Source organism: Rutilus rutilus (genome assembly GCF_951802725.1).
Source record: "Rutilus rutilus genome assembly, chromosome: 6".
NCBI classification, from domain to species: Eukaryota; Metazoa; Chordata; class Actinopteri; order Cypriniformes; family Leuciscidae; genus Rutilus; species Rutilus rutilus.
The window spans coordinates 43,279,085-43,305,163 of NC_140214.1; the positions used below are offsets into that span (position 1 = coordinate 43,279,085).

At 40.4% G+C, this 26,079-nt stretch overlaps 3 protein-coding genes across 3 annotated transcripts in view; all 3 read left to right on the top strand.

Annotated features, from left to right (window-relative positions):
- The window catches only part of LOC311292520 (uncharacterized protein), a 341,250-nt gene that overhangs the window by 253,773 nt on the left and 61,398 nt on the right, over positions 1–26,079 (top strand). The gene's annotated exons all lie outside the window — the stretch shown is intronic.
- The window catches only part of LOC311292532 (protein NLRC3-like), a 437,424-nt gene that overhangs the window by 253,610 nt on the left and 157,735 nt on the right, over positions 1–26,079 (top strand). The window lies entirely within an intron of this gene.
- LOC311292537 (protein NLRC3-like) lies at positions 610–4,621 on the top strand (the record flags this gene model as incomplete). The annotated part of the gene is made up of 6 exons (XM_084412257.1): positions 610–756; positions 1,345–1,452; positions 1,808–1,915; positions 2,123–2,207; positions 2,497–2,692; positions 2,787–4,621. Exons 1-6 carry the CDS (start codon positions 698–700, stop codon positions 4,619–4,621), a joined length of 2,391 nt encoding a protein of 796 aa, XP_084268383.1. The 5' UTR covers positions 610–697.

The window sequence follows — 26,079 nt, forward strand, 5'->3', positions numbered from 1 at the left end:
GTTTTCCTATTTTTTCGCATTTCCCATTCATTTCCTATGTCGCCTGTTTTCGGGCGGGAGGAAGCTAAGTGTGACTTTTTTTTTTACGACCCTTTAACATATCAGAATCATCTCCTTGATTTTTTTTGTGTGTTCATATAGGTAATAAAACAAAAGTCGCCAAGTTTCACCCCCATCCGATGAAGCAAAAAAATTAAACAATTCGAAATGTTCAAGTTTTCGCCCGTTTTCGGGCGAAGAAGCCCAGAGGGTTTGAAATCAACCATCATTGTGAACTTGAAGTAATGATTAAATGACAAACGATTCAGCAATTAATAAAGATTGGGTAAATATGATTTTAAAATTATATAAACTGTAATAGAGAATATAACAAATTGGGTTCAGTTTTCCCAGCACAGTGTAAATTTCTGTTAAATATTAGGCTAATATTTAGAGTCAGTTAAACTCATTAAACAATCAGAAATGATTAAGACCATTCGGTTATTTTACATGGCAATATATTTGTCTGTAACTCACTTTATTTTATAGATTGTTTTTGCTGTTGCTGTTGTTGATGATAACTCAGCATTCTTCATTATTGTCTTAAATAAGATGTTCTTCATCTGTGTAAAATGGTGTCATTTCCAGGTGATGCTGAAGGATTGAGTGTTTTCAGAAAGCAGTGCTGATCAGTTTTCAGTGTCAGTTTAGCTGCAGTATGTCAGAGGAAAGAGGAAAGGACTCTCTCTCTCAGATGAGTCTCTCGGAGAAACACAGGTAAGACTGCGTCTGTTTTCATCAGTTTAAACTCCACTGGACTTTGTGTTAATAACACAACTTTAAGCATTGTTTTATATTTGCACAACTTCAGTTTTTAACTTCTTAAATTAACGCTGACATTGTCTATAAAGCCCTGTTTGCTCTATAGAAAATATCTCAGTTAATAATTTGTCAATAACCTTCTAGTTGCTGAATTACTCCAAATAGATGACTTTAGTTTTTAGATCATACAATTATTGACAGACATTAGGAAACAACTATAAACTTAATTTAATTCAAGTATGATAACAAAACTTTCACGCTGACATTTCTGCTCTCTATTTCTGTAAACAAAAACAAAAACTTGAAATGTTCTCTTCAATTTGACTCAAGTATTTTTAAAAATGTTTAATCTCTCTCATGTATATTAAAGAAATCGTTAAACTAATGTGAGCCAGTAAAATAAAATGATTAACTATTAAACAGTAAATTGTGTGAGTGTGTGTATTTCTGTGGAGGATTAGATAAAGACACAGATGTGTTTCACACACAGTTGATCCTCCTTTACTAAAGTGTTTTCTCTCTCTCTGTTCTTTGTGTCATCAGTGTAAGATCAGGCTCACATGTGTCCAGCTCTGAGTCTCTGAAGAGTGATCGGTCTAAAGGTGGAGGGTTACCAGACTTCAGTGAGAAAACACCATCCTCTAATAAAAGGTATTTTGTGTGTTTACATTACATTATATTGTTGTATTATTTGTCTACAGTGGTGTATATGATTGATCTTGACTGAATAAAACAATAAATCACAATAAAACTCAATTCCTGGGAACCTTATGAAACTCATTCAGTAACACAATTACACAGGCAGCCACAAAGAGACACAAATTCACTATGGAAAATAGATCATGAAACTACACATGTATATATTTATCCATCCGACTGTAGTCATAAATGGACAAATGCACAGCTATACTGCAATTAATTACTATTTGCAATATTAAACCTTTTCAAGTGAGACTGTAGTATCTCCTTTACTAAAGTGTTTTCTCTCTGCTCTTTGTGTCATCAGTGTAAGATCAGGCTCACATGTGTCCAGCTCTGGGTCTCTGAAGAGTGATTGGTCTAAAGATGGAGGACCACCAGACTTCAGTGATAAAACACCATCATCTAATAAAAGGTATTTCATGAGTTTCTAATTTTTTGTCACTCATTGACTGTGTTTGAAAGTTGTATCAGTGAATACCAATCATGAAATATTTTTAGATCAAATATTTATCATAAATCCGATCAAATATTTATCAGAGTATTCACAGCAAATGCTTATTTCTCTTTCTGTGATATTTTGCCCGGAAAATCAGTATTTATTTTATTTATTTGATTACAGGCTTCAATATGAGACGTTAGACTCAGACGTTCAGACTCACAGGAACCACGAGAATTTCAAAGACAATCTTCTAGGAATCTTCCAGGTAAGAAAACACATTTTTATAAATGTTTAATATTTACAACAAACAAATATGTTATTTAAAAAACAAATTTAATGTAATTCCTCCAGATCACTATTTTTCCTTTGAAGCACTTATATATTTTTTATTTTTGTTTATTTGTTAAAAATAACAGCTGGTTAACATGTTAGTCTTTTAACTTGATTTTTTAAATATATATATTTATATATATAATAGTTGTATATAGATATTATACTAAATGTAGATGTAAATTTGGTTTAAATTGTGTCTTTTTTCTTACTTTTGTTTGTAGGATCTTGAGAGCAAAATAATCACATTTCTGAAGAATGAACTGGAGAAGTTTAAGAAAATATTACAAAAAGAGAACACACAACATTTTGTGAAGGACTTTATTGAGGACAGATCCAGTATCAAAGAATCAGCTCTTGATCTCACACTACATTACCTGAGAGAGATGAAGCAAGATGAAGCTGCTGATGCTCTAGAAGGTAAGGGACTCATGATCATCTGTCTGATTGTCTCTTATAAATGTAGGAGAGAAAATGAAGACTAAAACGGTCTATTTTCTGTTCCTGTGTTTAGATGAGCTGTTCTTCATTCATCAGCTGAAATGTGGCCTAAAGAAGAAGTATCAGTGTGTGTTTGAAGGAATTGCGAAGCAAGGTGACTCCACACTTCTGAATAACATCTACACAGATCTCTATATCACTCAGGGCGGCAGTGAACAGGTCAATACTGAGCATGAGGTGAGACAGATTGAAGTTGCTTCCAGGCGTCATGAAGCACAAGAGATACAGGTTGAATGCACAAATTTGTTTGAAGCTCCTGAACAAGACAAGAAGATCCGAACTGTACTGACAAAAGGAGTCGCTGGCATCGGGAAATCAGTCTCTGTGCAAAAGTTTGTTCTGGACTGGGCTGAAGGAAAAGAAAATCAAGATATCAGCTTCATTTTTCCTCTTCCATTCAGAGAGATGAACTTAAAGGAGAAAGAAAAACTAAGTTTGATGGACCTTATAACTCAATTTTTCCCAGAGACAAAAGGACTGAACCTTACAAGAAGGAATCAATTCAAAGTGCTGTTCATCCTTGATGGACTGGACGAATGTCGCCTTCCTCTGAAGTTTGATTGTAATGAGGCGTGGAGTGATGTATCGTCACCAGCCTCTCTGGATGTTCTCCTAACGAACCTCATGAAGGGAAATCTGCTTCCTTCTGCTCTCATTTGGATCACCACCAGACCAGCAGCTGCCACTAAGATTCCTCCTGACTGTATCGACCGGCTGACAGAGATACGAGGATTCAGTGACGCACAAAAGCAAGAGTACTTCAAAAAAAGATTCACTGGTCAGAATCAGGCCAACACAATCATAGATCACATTAAACAATCAAAGAGTCTCTTTATCATGTGCCACATCCCAGTCTTCTGCTGGATTTCAGCCACGGTTCTCCAGAACATTCTGGAGGGGGAAAGAAATAATGATGTGAAAAACACTCAGGCTGATGAGATCTCTAAAACACTGCAGGAATCAAACACTGAAGACACTCCCAAGAGTCTGACACAAATGTACACACACTTTCTCCGCTTTCAGATCCAGCAGAGCCGCCGAAAGTATGATGGAGAATACACACCAGATGTTTCCTGGGATAAAGACGCCATCCTTTCACTGGGGAAACTGGCATTTCATCAGCTGGAAAGAAACAACCTGATCTTCTATGACACAGACCTGGAAACCTGTGGTATTGACGTCTATAAGGCATCAGTGTACTCAGGCATGTGTACCAAGATCTTTAAGGAGGAAACAGGGATCGTTCTTGGTACCATGTACTGCTTTGTTCACTTGAGCATTCAAGAGTTTATTGCAGCCCTTTATGCACATCTGTTTTTAGACATCAACAAGACAAGTGTGTTTGATCATGAGTCTACAGAACAGGAAAACAGAAATGAATCCATGATTGATTTGCTCAAGACTGCAGTGGACAAGGCGCTCGAGAATGACAATGGACACCTGGACCTTTTCCTTCGCTTCCTCCTCGGTCTGTCACTCCAGTCCAATCGGCGACCCTTACGAGGTCTGTTGACACAGCAAGACGGCAATGACCAGAGCAACAAGGAAATAGTTCAGTACATCAAGCAGAAATTAGAAGATTATCTTCCTGCAGAGAGATCCATCAATCTGTTCTACTGTCTGAATGAACTGAACGACCAAACTCTGGTAAAAGAGATTCAGACCCACCTTAGCAAAGGAAGTCTCTCATCTGGTGACCTTTCACCTGCCCAGTGGTCTGCTTTAGCCTTTGTGTTGTTGACATCAGAGGAGGAGCTGGAGGAGTTTGAGCTTCAGAAATTCAAGAAATCAGACGAGTGTCTCATTAGATTATCGGCAGTCATCAAAACCTCCAGAAGAGCTCTGTGAGTCTTTTAATATATTTTGTCATGTTTTGCTCTCATCTGAAAAATGTCTACATTACTCTAGTGATTTTTCATGATTATTCATAGTGGTCAACCGATGGCTGATGCCGATATCTTAGAGAGCAGGATGGTCAATGGGTGATATATCATTAATTTAAAGATAGTAAAAAAGCGTCCATAACAATTGCTGAAATGAAATTTACAGTTATTTTACTTAATATTGACTAAATTAGAAAAGACATCTAATATGATACAACAGGCTTTTGATAAATGTTTTTTTGTTTGTAAATCTCTCAATGGTCTATGTATTGCATTACATTATTATTACATTAAACTACAGAATTACTTATAAAAATAAGCATTTAAAATATCTAATTACTGGGAGATACAGAGGGACAACTAATATATGATGTGGTAATATATACATGCACTTTATTTAAGTAGCCTGTTTTATAAAAATATCAATGTTTTTGATATTACCTAGAGATTGGCATGGTTTTATTTCAGTTAGCCTAATAGCTGGTTTGATTTGCATTGAGAGATGATCTTATGGAAAGTACTCCATGCCAGTCTCTAGGTATGGTGAAGGCTATGTGATGATGTGCGGCTATTTTAATTCAAAAGGCCAAGGGAACTTTATCAGGATGCATAGTATCCTGGATCCATGAAGTAACTGGCCTTTAAAAATAAAAATCTGCCTGCCTCTATGGGAATTTAACATAGGGGTGTCCAGACTTATGCACCCTGTATTTTAAGGAATAACATTTATTTATTTACGATACATTATTCATTCACATAGAAAATTGGTGTCATTAAAGGTTGGATTTTTCCTAATTTTTTTAATTAAGGCATTAAGTTCAATTTCCAAAAGATGATTGTTTTATTCCTCTTTTTAGTCAACTTTAGCATGGGTGTCTAAACTTATGCATAGCACTGTATATTATAACCTTTCAGAATTTCATCTATCATTTTTGCAATATAAATAACATCTGTACCAAATTACATTCTTTCCCCCAGTTTGGGTATATGAATAAAATATGTACTTTTTTCCTCTCAAGTATGAGCTAATATATAATTCTATATAAGTCATAACAGTCTGGTGTATCATATGATACAAAACATGCAAACATTTTTACATGGTCTCTTATATTTTTTCTTAAGGTATGATAAACTGTCTCCAAAAAACAAAACAAAAACAAAAAATCAGACTATTATTTCATATGTCAGGCTTTACAGGGATAAGTTCATGTTCATGATGGGGAACTAAATTGCTTTAATCCAGTAAAAGTTAATCTTGATATTTTAATAACAAATACAATTTCTTAGGTTCTTAGGTTTAAGTAATCTTAGCTTTACTTAAATCATTAAAGATTATATAGCAAAAAACGTGTACATGTGAATGAAGACATTTTTAGTATTAAAGTGAAAGGCCTTTAACTTGCCATAAAAGTGTGAGTTGTCTCATCTAATAGTGTCGGTGCAGTCAAGTCAATAATCTTGTTGAATATTAAGTGTCTCCAACTAAGGAAGCCAGAGGCAACAGTGGCAAAAACCCAAACTCCATCAGGTGACATAAAGAGGGAAAAACCTTGGGAGAAAGCTATAAAAAGCTATAAATCTTAACACAAATATTTTTTCAAACATGCTTCATTTTATCTAGGAAATTTGTCACTAAATAAAAAACATGTACAGTAAATAGTAGTTTTTGAAGAGTACTGTTATTTTAACCCAGCCTCTGCTGTATACACTGTTTTTAAGTAAAAAAATAATAACAATAGAACATAAATTTAATTCTTGTATATAGAAAAATGTATTGTATGTGCTCCATCTAATTCTGTTATGTGATTTATTTCCCTTGTAGGTTAGATGATTGTAACTTAACAGACAAAAGCTGTTCAGCTCTGGCTGCAGTTCTTGGATCAGATACCAATCTGAAAGAGCTGAACATGAACAATAATAATCTGCAGGATTCAGGAGTGAAGCTGCTCTGCACTGGGCTGAAGAATAAGTGTAAATTGGAGATACTGAGGTAAGTTGAGCCACATGAGTCACATGACTAAAGTAAGGTGCAATGACTGACAGGACAATGCCGGAGTCAAAAGCGCAAAAGTACTTTTGTGAATAAGTTGCATTTTCTTTGTTTAACCCTCTAGGCGCCACGGTCGAGTTTACTCGACAAGATGCGGCACTGAATAAAACGGACGATTTTGTCAAATAGGGTGTCAAATTTTGTTCGACCTCCCCTCCACTAGTTGGCAGACATGTCATACTTCATCCCCGACTCAAAAAAACATCATGTTTCTATACAAAATCTTCGAGCTAGAGCGCATTGAACAAGTGCGAACAAAAGCGGAGCTAGTGTGCGAATGAGCCGTTTTATCAGAGCAATATGGTCAACGTCAGCGAGTATTTGCATTAGATTATTATTATTATTATTATTATCTAATGGCATCAATAAAGCTTACGCAATGAAGTGTTGGGTCTTCTATTCGCGGACCCTGATTCTGAAGGGGAATAACGTTATCTGCCTTCAGAAAATGACGGTGATTCTGAAAGTGAAAGTATAGCCCTACACCAAGCACAAACGGTGAATCTTTGCCCAATATATATGGTCCTTTGCCCAATGTCAGTGGTGGGAACAATGTTTCCCGGGGTCGGAGTGTTCATCGCGAAGTTAGCAGGCGTGTTAGTGTTGTGGGGAACGATGCTGGAGATTTGTTACCGCGCTTGCCATGGTGAACGCGTGCCTCTCCGCAATCGTGGCGACAGTATTGTGGTGGAGGCTTTGTCTAATCCCACTGGGTATGTTAGACGAGGTCTAAGTATTCATAGGACAGTTAGGGGGCAACGTGGAGGCAGGGTGGGGAGTCGCAATGACAATGACAGTAGTCCGAGCTGTGCACACTCGGCGCGCGCGCGAGGCAGATCTGGCCGCGCCCGCGCTGCTCGTAGCAAGAGCAGAGGCGGTGTGACACGGGGCAGAGGGGCTATTATGCATAGTCTATCGCAAGACCACACCATGAAACACTACAAGAAATGTTACCTGGATGGATAGGGAGTCATTATCTCTACAGCAAAAGCCCTGCAACATAAATTTTTTTTTTTTTTTTTTTTGTCTGCCATTTATTAGTAATGATTTACACTGTTGATTCACTATCTATTTCCCTGACCATTTAGTAGTGTACAATATGTGTTCTTTTTTGTGTGTTCATGTCCTTGTGATGTGTGCGTCTTTGTCAGCTAAAATAACAACAACCAAAAAAAAACCAAAAAAAAAAAAAAAAAATACTAACATTGTCTCTCGTCTTGTCTCGTCATCTCACTCATGATCTGTGGCTTGCCGTGGCGAGTGAGCTTTTGAACTAAACAGGTCTTGTCTACTTGTGTTTGTGTGTCATATGAATAATATATATTTGCCCCATACATGGAATCAGAGTGCCTACTGTATGTAGTAAATGGAAAATCTCTACAGCAAAAGGCCAACCGCTACATGCATTCAATTTGTTTCTACCATTTATTAGTAATGATTTACACAGTTTGTTCACTACTTACTATTTACCTGAGCATTCAGTATTGTGCAATATAGCATACAGAAGGTGAGGGACATTTTTGGGGGAAAGAAGTGCTGCATTTTATCATTTAAATGTGACTTTTCAATAGAAAATTCTATTATCCAAGATGGCCGTCACTATATGACGTCATAATATGCAAATTAGATGGGAAAATGTAATCCCTACATAAACTTTGGGTCATCCTTAATATTTATCTAATTTACAGGAAGTCTCTATCTTTTATCACTTTTAAGATATAGCCTTTTGAAATTAAGATGTCAAAATCGAACATTTTTGGAAAAAACCTCTGGCGCCTAAAGGGTTAATATACGTGAGTTTGTCTTTGTTCTATTTAGGGGTGTGACGATAACCGCATCACCGCAATATCGCATTAATGAGATGCCTACCGCGGTGTGAGGTCATCACCGCACTTTTGCACTTTTTTTTTTTTTTTTGCTGAAAGTTATAGGAGTGCATATGGTGTGTGATATGAACTATAAACACATTGATATTTGCTTATAATTTACTGTATTCCGCGAGTCCTATGTTCAAGGGCTTCTGGAGAAAAAAAAAACGCTTCCTGTGCAAGGGAGGGACAGTCCGTTAAACATATGGGGGATTTATTTTTTGTGTGTGTACAGATAATGTTCAATTAAATACACACAAACACAGGCATAAAAGACAAGCATAACGTAAACAGTTGGAATTAGATTTTAATTGCAAGTAGCGATCTCTCTTATGTGATCTAGGCAATAACAGTTGACGGCACTAGCCGAATGACATTATTCAAAAAATAGCCACGAATCTAATCTAATGTCTAAGCCAAATACTGTGTCGCCTATTTGGGCACATTTTAGCTTTAAGGCAGGTGACAATTAAGGGGCAGCTGGTGAATTTGGACTAGGCGATATGCCGTATTTGTCGCACAAAAGTATCCGTCTCGCGAGGAAAGAAAAATTAACTATCCTGTGGCGTTTGCCGGACTTGGGTGCAGCACACCTACCTTAGGTCGGCGACACACTGGCTGCGTTGCGTGTCCGTTTTTATTTCGGCTCCCATGTCAGGTTAGAGCTTGCACACTGCCTGCGGAAAACGCCTGCATGCTAGAATAGAACCGACGCCTATTTTTCACGCGACACGCAAGCCTGTTGGAAGCGTTTCCAGGCAAATAGAATAGGAAAAGATGTTTGTATGTCATTTTGACATGAATACATATTAATAAATTACATTTTGATGTTTGAAAGTTTGGTTTTGACATAAATGCAGATATAAATATAATTAAAAAAAATATTATCGTTATTCTAATATTGTACCTGTCAATACTGAACGCTGCCGACGCTGTATTTGCTGCTATATATTTATGTTTAACATTAAGTATAGGCCTTCCACAACTCTCTCCCCACATGTCGAATAGATCACCAATGAGGCTTATCATATGTCACCTAGCAGCAGCAACGCCACCTCAGACAGGTTTCTGGTGTGCAAAGATACCTAATTAATAGTTAATTATTAATATTTACAATTTAATATAAATGTTAATTTGGTTATTTGTTAATAAAGAATACTGCTTTATGATTATTCATTTCCATTGTCATTTACAAGCTACATGCGTTCTTGATCGCGTCTGCAGTGTGTGACGCGGCCGCGGATGATTTTTATTTTTTTATTTTTTTTGTGTGTGTGGGTGTGTGTGTGTGTGTGTGTGTGTGGGGGGGGGGGGTTGTCGGTTAACCGCCAAACCGCCAAACCGCGAGATTTGTTGCTTCTTCACCGCGGTAAGAAAAAATCCCATACCGTCACAGCCCTAGTTCTATTGTTGTTGTGTTTTTCATAAAAAATAATAATGAACCACAAACTAAGCATTTGTTTTAAAATCCAAAGATCTTTTATTTATTTGTTATAATGTGGGTATAGCATATCATCCTTCTTATTCATTTTGTTAATAAAAGTACAGTGATTAATATAAGCGAATTTTTCATTGTAATTTATTTTTAATGTATTTTCACTAATAATTACGAACCACAAACTAAGCATTTTAAACAAGTTTTAAATTAAGGGGAAAATCCAAAAATCTTACATTTATGAGTGTCACAATGGGGGTATAATATCAGTCCAATTTGTTTTGTTGATAAAAGTTTGATGTTTAAAGGAACACTCCACCGTTTTTTTTTAAATAGGGCTTATTCACCTTCTTTCCTACATTTAGATAGGTGGGCAAATGCATTTTTGTCTCAGTACATGGATTGTTTTAGTTTGACAGGGTCGGCGCGAGCTTAGCTTAGCATAATGAATGGAATCCTTTGTTGCCAGCTAGCATGTCTGAGTAAAAGTGATAAAAAAACCCCAAAAAACGAATTACTTCTTGTGGCCTGCGTATTCACAACGAGTACAAATAGCGATGCAGATTAACACTAGGCGATTTCCTAGACAGATATTGACTTGGGACTATATTAGGGTGAAGCACAGGCGAATCACTGCTACTTGGGCGCATCTTTACGAATTTTTTGTTTCTGCATGTTGGACCATCTGTAATCTGTCCAAGATTTTAGTTTGAACAGCATAATAGAGTGAGTTGCAATAGTCTAATCTCGAGAAGACGAACGCATGAATAACCTTTTTCAGATCTTTCCGGGATACAAAAGGCTTAATCTTAGAAATCATTCTCAGTTGGAAAAAACTCATTTTGACAACTTCATTTATCTGTTTGAATTATTTGAATTGTCGGTCTACATCATCGAGTTCTGTGTATCAGAATAATCCATCGTATCATCGCATTCATGATCAGACGTACGGCTGTTGTGATGAAGACGAGACACCAGCTCGCCTTCTGGGAGAAATGTGAGTCCGTAAAGGGATGTAGAAATGATGGCGCACTCGCAGAAGTGGAATTTATTTATAGTGTCAGAGAGGTTTGTCCACAGTGTAGAATATATACAAGTGCCTACACATTTTCACACACCATTTTCAGGTACATATAACATTTAACCCTCTGAGGTCTGAGCTGTTTTCTGGGCCCTGGAGGTGTTCTGACATGCTCTGACATTTCTGGTTATTTCTGTTACTTGTGACATTTTCATGGCTAAAGTCTAATTACACTGTATTCAGCACAAACTCTGCTACAATAATATATCAGCAGCATGTATGTAAAAGTTTGTAGTTTTGAGATAATGACATTTATGCGTGGTTTGTGAAAATACAAAAAAAAAATTCTCACTGAAATAAGGTCATGAAACCCATACTGATTATTTCTTCACAAGACTTTTGAAAATTGTATGACGTAGCCTAGAATATTTGCTCCAAAACTATGTGAAAAATCACCCTGACTGCTCATTCAGATAAGACAATATATTGATTTAAAAATTTTACGACGTGTTTTGTGTTAGAAAGCTTTATGCGGGAGCTCATTAATATGTAAGCTTTTCTCACCTGAGAAAGACAAAGAACCTCCCCTAACGGCCCTATTAGGAGCTATCAGGCCCTGCCATTCTGAGCAACCTTGCACAATACTGTAAATGAGGAGATTTAAAAAAGAATGGCTTTTAAGTTGTTTGGATTTATTTACAACACAACATAATCCAAAGATACACAACAAATGACAAAAAAGCACTTCAAAGACAGACCTTTGTGCCATTCCTAAAAACATTGTACATACCTTTCATTTCCAAGATTTTCACTTTACCGTGTTCACGTACAGAGACTCATGTGAATGTTGAAGTCCTCAGTGGCATCTGGGCCCTGAAAAAAAAAAAGTGAACATACTGATATCAAGAGAAAGGCCTGCATGAATTTGGAAATAAATATTAGATTTTTCTGGTTAAAATTGCTTTTTAAAATTCCTTTTTAAAATTCACAGAATACACACACACACACACACACACACACACACACAAATGTTTCCAACATAATATAATGAACACCAGGTTTGTTGTGCCTTGTAGGCATAAGGTATATGCGCAGTGCCGGATAAAATAATAATAACAATAAATAACCTATAGCAGTATAAATCTTCCAAAAGATTTCAGTAACAACGAAGCTAGAGAAAAATATATTGATTATCATGTTACTTCAAATGTTTCCATCCGTTATGATGATATGAAATGAGATAATAATAAAACATGAAGCCGTTTGGTGCGTTTTGCTTTCATCCAAAATATGATACAGTACATTCAAACGCGATCGCTATCAAAAATATGATACATTCAAACGCGATCGCGCTCAAATATAAAACATTATGGTTACCATATACATATCTACGTTTGAGCAGATATCCACAAACACAGTAACAGTAAACACGGGTCTAAATATTATAATATTCCCCATATATCTAGCAACAGTTCAACTGCAACGTGACATTTATGCAACAATAATAAACTAATATGTAAGAATTTCTTACCTTATCTTTCTTGTCTTCAAATCGCGTTCTTCTTCTTCTGAGGTAGCCTAAATCCAATGTAAGCTCAGGCTCATGAAACATGCTCAGCTCATGAAAAAAAGTTCACCGCGACGGAGAGGCAGAACGCACACCCTGTTTATTTTCTTTATTTTACAAAAGCACAATGTTTTGGTTTGATTGTAAGTGGACACATACAAAAGGAGAAATATCACAGATTCTTTTTTTATTTCTTTTTACTGTATGACTATAAATGACTGAGTAATTTAAGTTTATAGTGCTACAATGTGGAGAAAATCCAGCAAAACGCGCCCGCGCGTTTGTCGACCTCAGAGGGTTAATACACATACAAATACTTAATCTATTTGATAATCAATAATAATCCGTTTCTAAATGTATATATTAATAATAAACACATAATCCATTCACACATAGTACACAACATATAATCTTTACATTTAAATACACACACGAACACCTATTCACACTTCAGATTCTGGTTGAGATGCGCCGGCGCGACCCGGCCGTGATGTCATCAGCGGCCGCCACTCGATCGGTTGGTTTGGTCTTTCCCGCTGGAAGACTGACTACGCCCTCACAGACACACAACACAGGGACGAAACGACAAGACAGTGCAGTATAAGTCAGTCAAGTCAAGTCATCTTCATTTATATAGCGCTTTTAACAATGTAGATTGTTTCAAAGTAGCTTTACAGAGATAAACGTATACTTTAAGGTAACCGAGATTGTTTTGGCTTTATAGCAGTTCTTTAATAAAGTTATTTTCCAGCTAAAGTTCGTTTTGATTGACTCACTTCCGTTGCAACGATCCTTTGTTATTAAATTAGGGGCCGCTAAGACGACACCATTCTCTCTACACAAACTTTAAACGCGAACCTGTGATAAACGCTGATGGTGCTCACATGCGCATTAAGAACTGGTTCTATAGTTATGTGCGTTTGAATATATGTGTGCAGGTTTGGAATTCCCTACAAACCAAGCCTAAACAAAGTACTGGTGTTTCCTTATAAATTTTGATTTAATTGTCTTCTCTCTCTCTGCTAATGTAGTTTAAGCTCCTGTGATATGACAGATGAAGGTTGTTCTGATGTGACTTCAGCTCTGAAATCAAACCCGTCACACCTGAGAGAGCTGGACCTGAGCTGGAATAAACTAGGAGACTCTGGAGTGAAAAACCTCAGTGATCTACTGATGAACCCACAATTCAAGCTGGAGAAACTACAGTTAGTATCATTATACTGTACAGCAATTACAGTGTGACTGAAGTTTATTTATTTGAAGACAGCAGGGCTTATGTTTCATTGTTTATAGCAGTGCACTTTCTGGGTTTCCCTATTGCTCACATTTATATGTGTTTTTATCTAGTTAGTAATTGTTTAATTTCCAGCATTTGATATAATGTACTGATTGTGTACATGCAGAAATCTGCCTTTTCAACAGAGAATAAAGAAGAGAGACGTTAAATAAATAGTTAAAATGAAAGAGAAGAAACAGTGTCTTCCAGCACACAGAACTAGTGTGACTGGGTTTCAGAACAGACTATTGGAAACTAAATGCTGCTGTAGCTCTTCAATAAGATGACCATTTAAAGCCGCGTTTCCACCGAAATTACCCAGAACAATCTGTCCCAGGATCTTTTTTCCCCAGACCTGTTGCTGTCTGTGTTTCCATCGCTGTCTAAAGTACCGTGAAGATTAGGCAAATTAGTCCGGTGACGTAGGACTGTGTGTGACTTTCCAGTTCCTGCTGGATTTCGTCCTCCTCATATAACCTTAATAAAGCCTGAACCTCATCGTCGGTCCATCGGCCGTATTTTTTAAACTCCATTGTTGAGTCGAATAGCAAACACCCCTCACCATCACCCGGCAGCTCGACGGCACACGACAGGCCAGTGGAGCGGGAGGACTGCGGGGAAACACTCCCACTGTGAGCCTCAGGTCTCCTACAGTGTTAACCGTATTGGCGGCTCTGCTTTGTGTAGAGGCAGTGCTGGGTAACAGCAGAGAGACTTTAGCCTTCATGAGGATGGACAGTCACGACCGCAGGGTCAACATGGTCCTGTTCTCACAGTGAGGACATGAACCATCCACTAACACTATCTCAGCACACTCTTGGCCCAGACATGTGAGATCGTGGCCATCAGATGAGGACAGGGAACAACCACATCCAGAAACACACGGACGGAAAGGCATCTTTAAAAAGACGCTCAACATCAATTTTTCTCTTTTAGGGAAACTGCTCTTTATGCTGAAGCGCCCGGGGGGGAATCGCTGCACTTATCCATGCAATATGCCAGTGAAACACCACTGAATGTGCCGTAGACCACCAGAAAGAAGGGCTTCCTTATTGTAGAGGCGACTGGAAGAGCGATTATTCAGATTTATATTGTTCAGGTTTAACTGATTAATCTGCTGAATGTTTTCCTCTCTGTTCTAGACTCTCTAACTGCAGTGTGACAGAAGAAGGTTATAAAGCTCTGGCTTCAGCTCTGAGATCAAACCATTCACACCTGATAGAGCTGGATCTCACAGGAAATGATCCTGGACAATCAGGAGTGAAGCAGCTCAATGATTTACTGCAGGATCCAGACTGTCAACTGAAGACACTGAGGTGAGACGGGATCTAATAATTAACTAAATTAACTATATGCAGTCTAAATATTCATAACTAATATATTATTTTAGCTATTCAAAAAGCTGGACAATTAGTTGCATTAGAATGATCAAGATCAGATCAGCAGGTTCTGTCATGATGATGATAACCGTCAACACAGTTTAGTTTTGATACGAGCTACAGTTCAAATAGACATTATGGGTCAGTATATGTGCTGCTATTCTGGAGTATACCTTAATAATTAACATGTATTGTGCACACTTATTATTGATTCTAGATAACCTTTTATTGAAATGGTTTTCTGAACACAATAGTTTTCCATCAAGCCTAGATTCACTGCATCTCTCTACTGCAGGTCTATGAGTCTCCAGATGTTCACAAACATGCAGTTTCACAAGCCAGTTTTCTCTGTGCTGACGTTTCTCACTCCTCCTGCTTTAAAGCCAGAAAGATCTTAATTTCACACTCTGTATTCAAACTGAAAATCATGATCTACTGAACTTTTGCCATTCTGCTCTGTGAGACGTTTCTGTTCTTATGAGTTTGCTTTAGGACTGAGTGTCGCTCTAGTTTCTTTTAAATATATATTTATTTGTGTATTTAAATGTTTAAAGAAAAATGTAATATCTAAATAACTAACTTAAGCTTGTCTTTAAAACAGTAATTCAGTTTTTTATCTTATCAATCATTTTTGTAATGCAATGGACATTTATTTGAGAACTGAATTGCCTCTTCTGCAGGTTTGTGAGTCCTGCTGCAGAGGAAGCCTGTCAGTATGTGAATAGTGTTGTGGGTATAAACCCGTTACTCCAGAGAGAGCTGAATCTGAGTGAACATGAACTAGGAGACACACGAGTGAATCAGATCGCTGCTCTACTGCAGGATAAACACTGTCAACTCAACACACTGACGTGAGTATTGCTAATTTATTTATAATATTACTTTACGTTTAGTTGTAATGTTAGCTGATGATAATATTTCCAGACAGACAGTTTGATCATGGGTCAGTAATTATTGCAGTTTCTGTAGAGGCAGAACAATGTTTTTTTCTGACATCAGAATCAGAACTGTTCATAACTGCTTTCAGTTTAATCTTTCTATTTCACAAAATGTAAAATATTTGGTGCAGTATATAATGTAACTCGTAAAATATTAACAAGTGTATTTTAAAAGTCTGTGATCAGTATCTGGCTGTAATAAGATCCACTGAAGGTAAGTTGACTGAACGCTAGTGATGGGCGCTTTTGAAACACACTTCATGAAGCTATGAAACCTTTACGAATCTTTTGTTTTGAATCAGTGGTTCTGAGTGTGTATCAAACTGCCAAAGTCATGTGATTTCAGTAAACGAGGCTTCGTTACGTCATAACTGTTTCCAAATGTTTGGGAATGTCAATGGTTCACCACTGGGGGGCGATGATCTCTGTGAACCCATAAATCATGCAGATTCACTGAGATTGAACAAGTGTCTGTGGGTTTTACCTGATCTCTGATCAGTTTTATACATTTGTAGCCGTTTTAATTAGACATTAGTATAATTAAAAGGAATAATAGCTGTTAATAGTCTCTTATTGGCCTGTTTAGCTGAGCCATCCATAAAATACACTGACACTGCCTCACGGTGCAGCACTAAAGCAGATGAACTACCTTTTACAAAACATGAAACTTTGATTGTTTTCTGCTTAAGGAAATACTTTTATTCCTTAATCTGATCATGTTAGTTTAGACAATTATTCTTTCTTCATGTTAGTTCACAGGGGATTTACTAATGTTAACAGAAAACTTTTATATTTAAAAATGTATTAGTAAATTACGGAGCCCCTAAAGGGACATTAAAAATATTTAGGTTGGGAGAATTTTTTTTTTTTCAAATCTTTTGCGTTCCCACGCAAAACCTGTTTTGAGCTCGGACAGACACTTCCTGTTTAATGTCCCGCTGGCAGTGTTTCAGAGCTCCGTACGTTAATGGAGCGTTTCATAGTGTTTGAACTTGGACTCAAATATAAAGAAATGCGGTCAGTGCTTAACTCAAGGAGTTCAGTGAAGCTGGCAATATTCACATAGGCTATTCAAACTTCCCTATTCTTGAGCTAAACGTTGTTAAAACACAAACAACACCTATTTACAATCACAGTACCTAGACAACGAGCTACAACCCAATTCTCATCAAAACAAGCTTTATAATATTAATTTGTCTCTAACCAAACGAATGAGAGTCCAAATAAGGGACCGTCTGCAAAGTGCAAATCCCAAAACGCTTCTGCACATTTTATAGGCTATTATTAAACATATTCAATAGCTTCACTGTGACGCACTGTACTGTCACCAACTTCAGTTCACACATCACTGCTCTCCTGCTGCTGGTTATACTACATTACTTAGTTTGATTAAAAAAAATTCATAATTTTTATGATTATTTATTATGAAAAAAAAATCAATAACTTCACCCTTTTTAGAAAAAATATTAAAGGTAGGGTAGGTAATCCTGTTCAGAAACACTTTTTTTTATACTGGGTGAAATGGTCCTTCCATCCTGATAGTAGTCAATACATTATGTGTTTAGAAAAAGGAATGAAAAAAATCTGACCTCTGTAGCAGCTGCAGGACAGTAAAAACTCTGACCAATCACTGCCATTCGGTGCGAATGTAAAGAACCAATCAGATGCCTTCATGTCTCGTGCCCGAGCCCCACTGCGCGCGCTGCCCTGCATGCACTCATCACATGTCACCGTTCCCGGAATTATTCAGCTCAAAGCACCTGCATGCAGTCAGCGAAGGCAAACAAGGCAAAAACTACTTCCTCGGACCCTGCCCGCACTCTTGAACGACCTCCTCTGCTTCGCCCTCAACCCCGGACCTGTCCTCGAACCGACGATGCGGTACTTGTCTCCGGACTCGGAGTGTACGTTAGTCTTCATTAGAGTCAACAATGTTTTCATCATGGAAACTCTTACATGCAAAACACCGTATATGTTATGAATCTTACACGAAATTCACCTTCATCACAGTGTAACTGATGGTAATGGAAAAACGTGTATCAATGCAACCTGTTTTTAGTTTTGCCTTATAAATATAGCTCGTTACCGAATGAAACTTTACCATTATCGATATGCTAGCTTGATAGTGAGTACTAAAAGAAATCTTATTTGTTTATATTCATAGTGATAAAGTTAGGTATTTTATTACATGTGATTCTGACATGATGTCACTGTATGTACTGCGCTCCTTCCTCTCCACTCGTCTCAGGTAAATAAATGCGTCTTCCAGCTGAGCCTGAGCGTTTGGCGTTGCGCGTTCATGTGTTTTGGGGGCGTGGCTTTGGAAGGCGCTCAGAAGGGAGGGGGTGGGAGTGAATGGAAATAATGAGCTGTGTTTATTGCAGATTAAAAGGTCTACAGTCACTCGATTTTTATATTTTCTTTTTCAGAGTATTTACATTTTAATTATGTATTGGTATATAAAGACAGTTTAAACAAATTTGGAATGTTTTTTTTTTTAGAAAAAGGATTACCTACCCTACCTTTAAATAACTTCACACTGTTATACAGTGTAATGCCATCAAAATCAGTAAGTAAATAATGCAAAAGCTGCGTACAGTACCAATATAATTTGTGTAAAGAATAGGCCTACTTATTTTTTTTTATGTGCAATTACTTCCCAAACTAAGTGTTGTAGGCCCATAACCAACATTAGAGCAGTGATGTGTGAACTACATTTTTATTGAATATTTTTCATAATATAAAATGTGCAAAAGCAGTGTAGTATGACCAGTGGGTCACCATTGATGTGTAAACTGAACATTGAAGTTAATTTTGTATGTTTGACTATGAGTTGATGCTGTAGTCGTTTTTGGGTTATATTGCACTTTGCAGACGGTCCCTTTGAACTTGTCTCTCAGCCGCCTGCTCATCTAGATCCATTTAGCCTATATTATATGCGTTTTTATACTGTCTATGATTATTACAAAAGCTTGTTTTGATGAGAATTGGGTTGTAGCTCGTTGTCTAGGTTACTGTGATTGTAAATAGGTGTCGTTTGTGTTTTAACAACGTTTAGCTCAAGAATAGGGAAGTTCGAATAGCCTATGTGAATATTGCCGCTTCACTGAACTCCTTGAGTTAAGCACTGACCGCATTTCTTTATATTTGAGTCCAAGTTCAAACACTATGAAACGCTCCATTAATGTACGGAGCTCTGAAACACTGCCAGCGGGACATTAAACAGGAAGTGTCTGTCCGAGCTCAAAACAGGTTTTGCGAGGGAACGCAAAAGAAACAAAAATAATAATTCTCCCATCCTAAAAAAAATGTCCTTTAACCCTCTGGGGACCAAGCTGTTTTTGGGGTCCTTGAGATGTTCTGACATGCTCTGACATTTGTGCTTTTTTCAGTTATTTATAAACATGTTAATGGCAAAGGTGTAAATTCACTCTATATAGCACAAACAGGGCTACCATAATATGCGAGCAACGTGTATGTAGATGTTTGTATTTTTAAGAGAATAATGTTTATGCGTGGTTATTGGAAAAAATTTAAATGAAAGTTGCTGAATTAAGACCACAAAACACATATTAAATATGTGTCCACAAGACTTTTGACTAATGGATGTTGTCCCTTTGAGTTCTAGCTTCAAAATTATGTGAAAATAGTCTTGCTTTATCGTTCACAAAAAAAAATACATTGATTTAAATGGTGTAAAACAGGTTTTGCTTGGAAAGCCAATATGCGAGGGGGAGGGGTAGTTTACACCTTAGATTACAATGTCACACCCACTCCGCATAATGACTCTGCATAATTAGCCATTCATTCAGGTGTGACACTGACTGAGCCACAATGCAAGGACAAAAGATGTATTTAGAAGAAGACTTATATTGACCATTTAAGATTTCGCTTACATCTCTCTTGTAAATATGTTTTGTTATTTTATTAAAAATGTTACAATTACAACAATAATTACAATTTCAACAATATTTCAAGTGTACTCTTTCTTTGTAAAAAAGAAAAAGAAAAAAGATTATAGGCCTACATTTTATCATAAGAATTCATTAGTTTGAATATAGCAAATATATATATATATAATATATATAATATATATAAATAATATAGTTATATATAGTTATATATATATATATATAACGTTAGATATGAGCAGAAATTGCTAAACAAAAGATTATTTGATGTGGCAGTATATTCTACAGTAGCCTAAAAACTGTAACCAAATCTAGTCAACAAGTGACTGACTGTAACGTAGTTTTTATGAAATATTAGGGCATATAAATGCTAATTTGCAGTTTAATACGTTGCTTATACAAATACATTTTATTTCAACATATTCCAGTCGATTTTTACTCATCTCAGTAGGTTATAGCAAAGCAGTTTATTCTTTCACACACAGACGCGCGATTCATATTTAGGCTAAACAGTCTTTACAAATATGTACCCTTCATTTATCTCACAGAAAGGCGAGTCATATTATAGAAATGCGATTCATCTTTTTGCGGTTTGCATAGGCCTACACTAACGTTATTCCATAACGTTATTCCACATCAACACTTGAGAAAAGAAAACAGCCTACCTCACTCCTCAGCGGGATCTGCTCCTCATATCAGGAGATATTGCTCCTCATATCAGCACTGTTCTGAGGAAACTTTTCTCCATAAGGTAGGCTATATTATGCCTCACTCGATTGCGACGCGCTTTGTTTACAGCTGATGTGGGGGCGTTTCACAGACTGAAATGGTTCTCAGAATTTGCATTTGAATAGCACGCGCTCTCCGGGGAGTGGTCAAATTACTTTTGAATGGCTCGTAATGAGCTCGACTGGAGTCGCTCTCTTTTTGTACAGATTACAGAAGCTGAGAATATTTGTTTTTTATATAAATTACTTCATTTAAAAGATGCGATCTCAAGCTTTATGCCCGTGGGTCTGTTTGCCTGTTTGACTGAATTTTCGCGGAGTTATAGATCATTTTCGAACGCGTTTCAAATGGGAGTTTACTGACAGAGAGAAGGCAGAAATCGCATCATGTTAATTTTTCTTTATTTGTCAAAAAGCAAAACACTTTATTTTTATTGTGAGTATACAGAAAAAAAATAGAAACTGAACAGGATCGATTGATGTATTACACGAAAACGAAAGATCAAAATTAACAGAGCATTTAGTGTTTATTTTCATTGCTAAAAAAAAAAAAACGAGCAAAACGCGCGGGCGCGTTTTTGGTCCCCAGAGGGTTAAATGCTGTATAGTATTGTCCATCATTGGTTCATGTTAACTAATGTAGTTAATGTTAACAAATGAAACCTTACTATAAAGTTTTAGCAAGAAGACAATGTGTCTGAAAACAACCGACATAATCACATTTGACCCAGTGAGCAAACCAAGGGTAACATTGACATTATTTGTCAGCTAAAGTCTGCTGGATGAAGCTAAACACGCTAGTTGATCATCATAGATCTGAGTCATTTTCTCTTTCTGTCTTCAGTCTGAATAGATGCAGTATTACAGAGAAACAGAGTCTCATCCTGACTTCAGCTCTGAAATCAAACCCGTCACACCTGAGAGAGCTGGACCTGAGCGGGAATACACTTGGAGACTCTGGAGTGAAAAACGTACTCGGTTACTAAACGTAACCTCTGTTCTCTCTAGAGAGGGAACGAGTATTGCGTAAGTAGCTTACGCTGCGGGAAAGCCTTTCTCGAGATACTGAAGCCAAAAAATTATCCTTAATTTTGAATAATCTTGTCAACGCAGTGCGGCAGCCAGCAGACCTAGGGCAGGCTACTCGCGTGCCCATTGGCTGCCCTGCGGCAACTGCAGCAGCCTATCGCTGAGCCTTTGGTGTGACGTCATGACCAATGAGCGCGCTTGGCGCGCTTAATGCGTCACAGCCCGTCATTAGGGGTGTGGCTTAGCGTATATAAGCAGGGCTCAGAGGCTGTTTCACTGGTTTCTGTCGCATGAAGCGAATGAGCTCGTGGCGCGAGCACGGCGGGTTACGCAATACTCGTTCCCTCTCTAGAGAGAACAGAGGTTACGTTTAGTAACCGAGTACGTTCTCTTACGAGAGGTTCTCTCATATTGCGTAAGTAGCTTACGCTGCGGGAACTCCCTTGTCAACACCGTGCGCGTGCCCAGCATCCACTGAATGAGTCCCAGGGAAAGCCCGGGGAACGCGATAGCGGAGCTGGGCGGCCAACAGAGGGCTAGCACAGTACACAAGCACATACTATGGGGGCATGGAGCGGCACAGCTGGTCCAAACTGACACTTCCCACGTAGTGCAGCTCAACCAGTAGAGCTAAATCACACAACGTAGCCCGCGCACAGACAGTGGGCTGGCTACGCGAGACTTAGACTGATAACACTTTTGCCTGCAAGGCGGGAACTTCCAGGTTGTAAAACCTAACAAATGTGGAGGGGGAGGCCCAGCCTGCCGCTGCACAAATGTCATGAATGGGAATCCCGCTGGACCACGCCCACGATGAGGCCATGCCTCTGGTGGAGTGCGCTCGAATACCCAGTGGGCACTGCAGGTTTTTAGACGCATAAGCAGCCGCAATAGCATCCACTATCCATCTGGACAGGGTGTGTTTCGAGGCGACGAGACCCTTGGTGCGCCCACCAAACGAAACAAAGAGCTGCTCTGAGCGCCTGGAGGCGGCGGAGCGAGAGTTTCTCAACGCCCTAACCGGGCAGAGGAGATTACTATCTGCCTCGCTGCCAGAATTCGGCAGGGCTGAGAGAGAAATGACCTGCGCTCTGAAGGGAGTGCCCAAAATTTTGGGAACATACCCATGCCTCGGTCTGAGAATAACTTTAGAGTCATTGGGTCCGAACTCGAGGCACGCGGCGTTAATGGATAACGCGTGAAGGTCTCCCACTCGTTTGACTGAAGACAGTGCTATCAGAAAAACGGTTTTGAGCGTGAGGTATTTCATATCCACAGTTTCCACGGGTTCAAAGGGATGTGCTTTCAAGGCTTCCAAGACGAGTGAAAGATCCCACATAGGAACCGAGGGGGGTCGCGGGGGGTTCATCCTCCTAGCTCCTCTAAGGAAGCGGATGACGAACTCGTTCCTTCCTAATGCGCGGCCCAGCTCTGAGACAGAGAGCGCTGAAATGGCCGCGACATAAACTTTGAGCGTGGAGGGGGGCCTGCCCGCGTCCAGCAGCTCTTGAAGGAAGCACAATACTTGCGATACCCCACATGTCTGTGGATCGAGCCCTTTGGCAGTGCACCATCTGTTAAACACCGACCATTTAGACGTGTAGAGCCGCCTCGTGGAGGGAGCTCTGGATTGTATGATCGTGTTCATGACCCCTTCTGGCAGATCAGCATGTAATCGTTAAGGCTCCACGCATGCAGAGACCAGCGCTCTGGATGGGGATGCCAGATCGAGCCGCGGACTTGAGAGAGAAGGTCTCTCCGCACCGGAATCGGCCAAGGGGCTGAATCTGCCAATTGTATGAGTTCCGGGAACCAAGCTTGGTTCTCCCAGAACGGGGCTATGAGGAGCACTGTGTGGCGCGTTTCCCTGACTCTCTTGATGACCTGAGGCAGCAGAGAGACCGGGGGAAAAGCATATAGCGGGCCGCTGGGCCAGGTCTGGGCCAGCGCGTCCTCGCTCTTTGAGAAGAACTCTGGGCAGTGAGCGTTGTCTTTTGACGCAAAGAGGTCGACCTTCGCTTTGCCGAAGCGGCGCCACAGTGACTGGACTGTTTGGGGGTGTAGAGACCACTCCCCAGGGGGAACGTTGTCCCTGGACAGTCTGTCGGGGCCCTCGTTCAGATGGCCAGGCACATGCGCTGCTCTCAGTGAGCGCAGAGAGTGCTAAGCCCACACAAGGAGGCGTTCCGCCAGGGCGCAGAGCGTCTTTGATCTGACACCGCCCTGGCGATTCACATAGGTCACTACCGATGTATTGTCCGTGCGGACTAGAACATGGTGACCATGGAGGAATGGGAGGAAGTGTTTGAGCGCTTTCTCGACCGCGAGCATCTCTAGACAGTTTATGTGTAGGAGATTCTCCTGGTCTGACCAGCGGCCACAGACCGGTCTGCCTTCGAAGAGCGCTCCCCAACCTAGGTTGGACGCGTCTGTCGAGACAACTTTCCGGTGTGAGATCACCCCCATAATCACTCCAGTGTGATACCATTCGGCTGCTAGCCAGGGCTGCAGGGCTGAAACGCAGCCCTGAGTCACTCTGATTAGCGAGCCGCCGGCCGCCCAGGCTCGATGGGGCACGCGCGCTCTCAGCCAGCGTTGAAGCGGGCGCATGCGCAGTAAGCCCAGGTGAAGCACTGCCGCAGCTGTAATGCTGGAATGCTTTCAGCAGAACCCGGCTGCCTTTTTTGAAGGATGCGGCGAGGAGACGGATGCGGCGCGCGCGCTGCTCCGACAATCTAGCCGTCATAGCCACCGAGTCCAGTTCTATTCCAAGAAAGGAAATTGACTGACGGGGCGAGAGCGAGCTCTTGGTCCAATTGACCGAGAGACCCAGACCTTCCAGATGGCTGAGAAGCGCTGTTCTGTGAGACACAAGTTCTGTCTCTGACTGCGCTAGAACAAGCCAGTCATCCAGATAGTTCAGTATTCGCATTCCCTGTCTTCTCAGGGGAGCAAGAGCCGTGTCCATGCATTTCAGTCCCCCCTGGGACTGACAGAGCTGGGCGCTTTGATGGCGGTCCGGCCGTAGCGGGACTCAACCATCTTTTCCTCCTTGTGGATGCTAGGAGGACTTCGCGGGCTCAGATTTCAACGTAATCTTGGGCCGCGGACCCCGGGGGGGCGGCGGTCTGTGACGGCTGGTCGAGCGCGATCTAGGGTGGCCGCCCTGACGTCGCTGCGAAGTGTTGGGAGGCCGAGACGAGCGCTGTGTGGAGCTGCGCACAGGAGGCTGAGCTTGAGAGCGGCCTGTGGCTGGGCTTGAGCGGCGGGGCAGGAAGAGGTTCATAGCCTGCGACGCCTTCTGCACTTCGGAGAAGCGATCCACTATCCCGCTGACCGCAGGGCCGAAGAGGCCGGTGGGCGAGAGTGGGGCATTTAGAAACACAGAGCGCTCTGACTCAATCATATCCGCAAGCGTCAACCAAAGATGCCTGTCGATGACGGTGAGCGCGGCCATAGATCTGCCGATGGCTTGTGCAGCGGTCTTAGTAGCACGGAGCGCAAGGTCCGTAGCACTGCGCAGATCCGTTAAGGCTGAGTGATCCGAGCCCTTCTCGTCCAATTCACGGAGGAGGTCGGTTTGCAGGATCTGAAGTATAGCCATCGAGTGCAGGGCGGAAGCAGCTTGGCCGGAGGCGGCGAAAGCGCGGCCGGCAAAGGCTGAGGTGGTCCTGCAGGCTTTGTACGGCAGGGCAGACTTTGAGCGCCATCTAGCAGACGGCGGGCAAAGGTGCGTTGCCACAGCTTCCTCAACGGCGGGGATGCCAGTATAGCCGTTTTCGGCGGCCCCGTCCACCTGGGAGAGAGCCGAGGAAACTGGCGAGCGGAGTCTGGCGGAGAAGGGCGCATTCCAGGATTTAGAGAGCTCTGCATGGAGCTCAGGCAGGAAGGGTGCTGACCTAGAGGCAGGCGCTAGGCGGCGGCTAGGCAAAAAACACCCGTCGAGACGATTGGGCGCCGGCTCCTTAGGTGGGGACCAATCCAGTCCCATCCTTTCAACCGCTTGAGTGAGGAGGCGGAGCGGTGAGAGCCCAACCAATCCTCGCTGTCAGATGCAAGCAGAGAGCAGCTGTCAGCGGCGTCATCTGCATCGTCTCCCAGGGCGACGGCAGTGCGGGCAGAGGCCAGCAGCTGCGCGTCGGTGAAGGGCGGGGGAGAAGGAGAGAGCGAGGCTCGCGGGAGAGGTTCCGGCGAGCGCTCAGCTGTAGCGTCTGGTTCAGG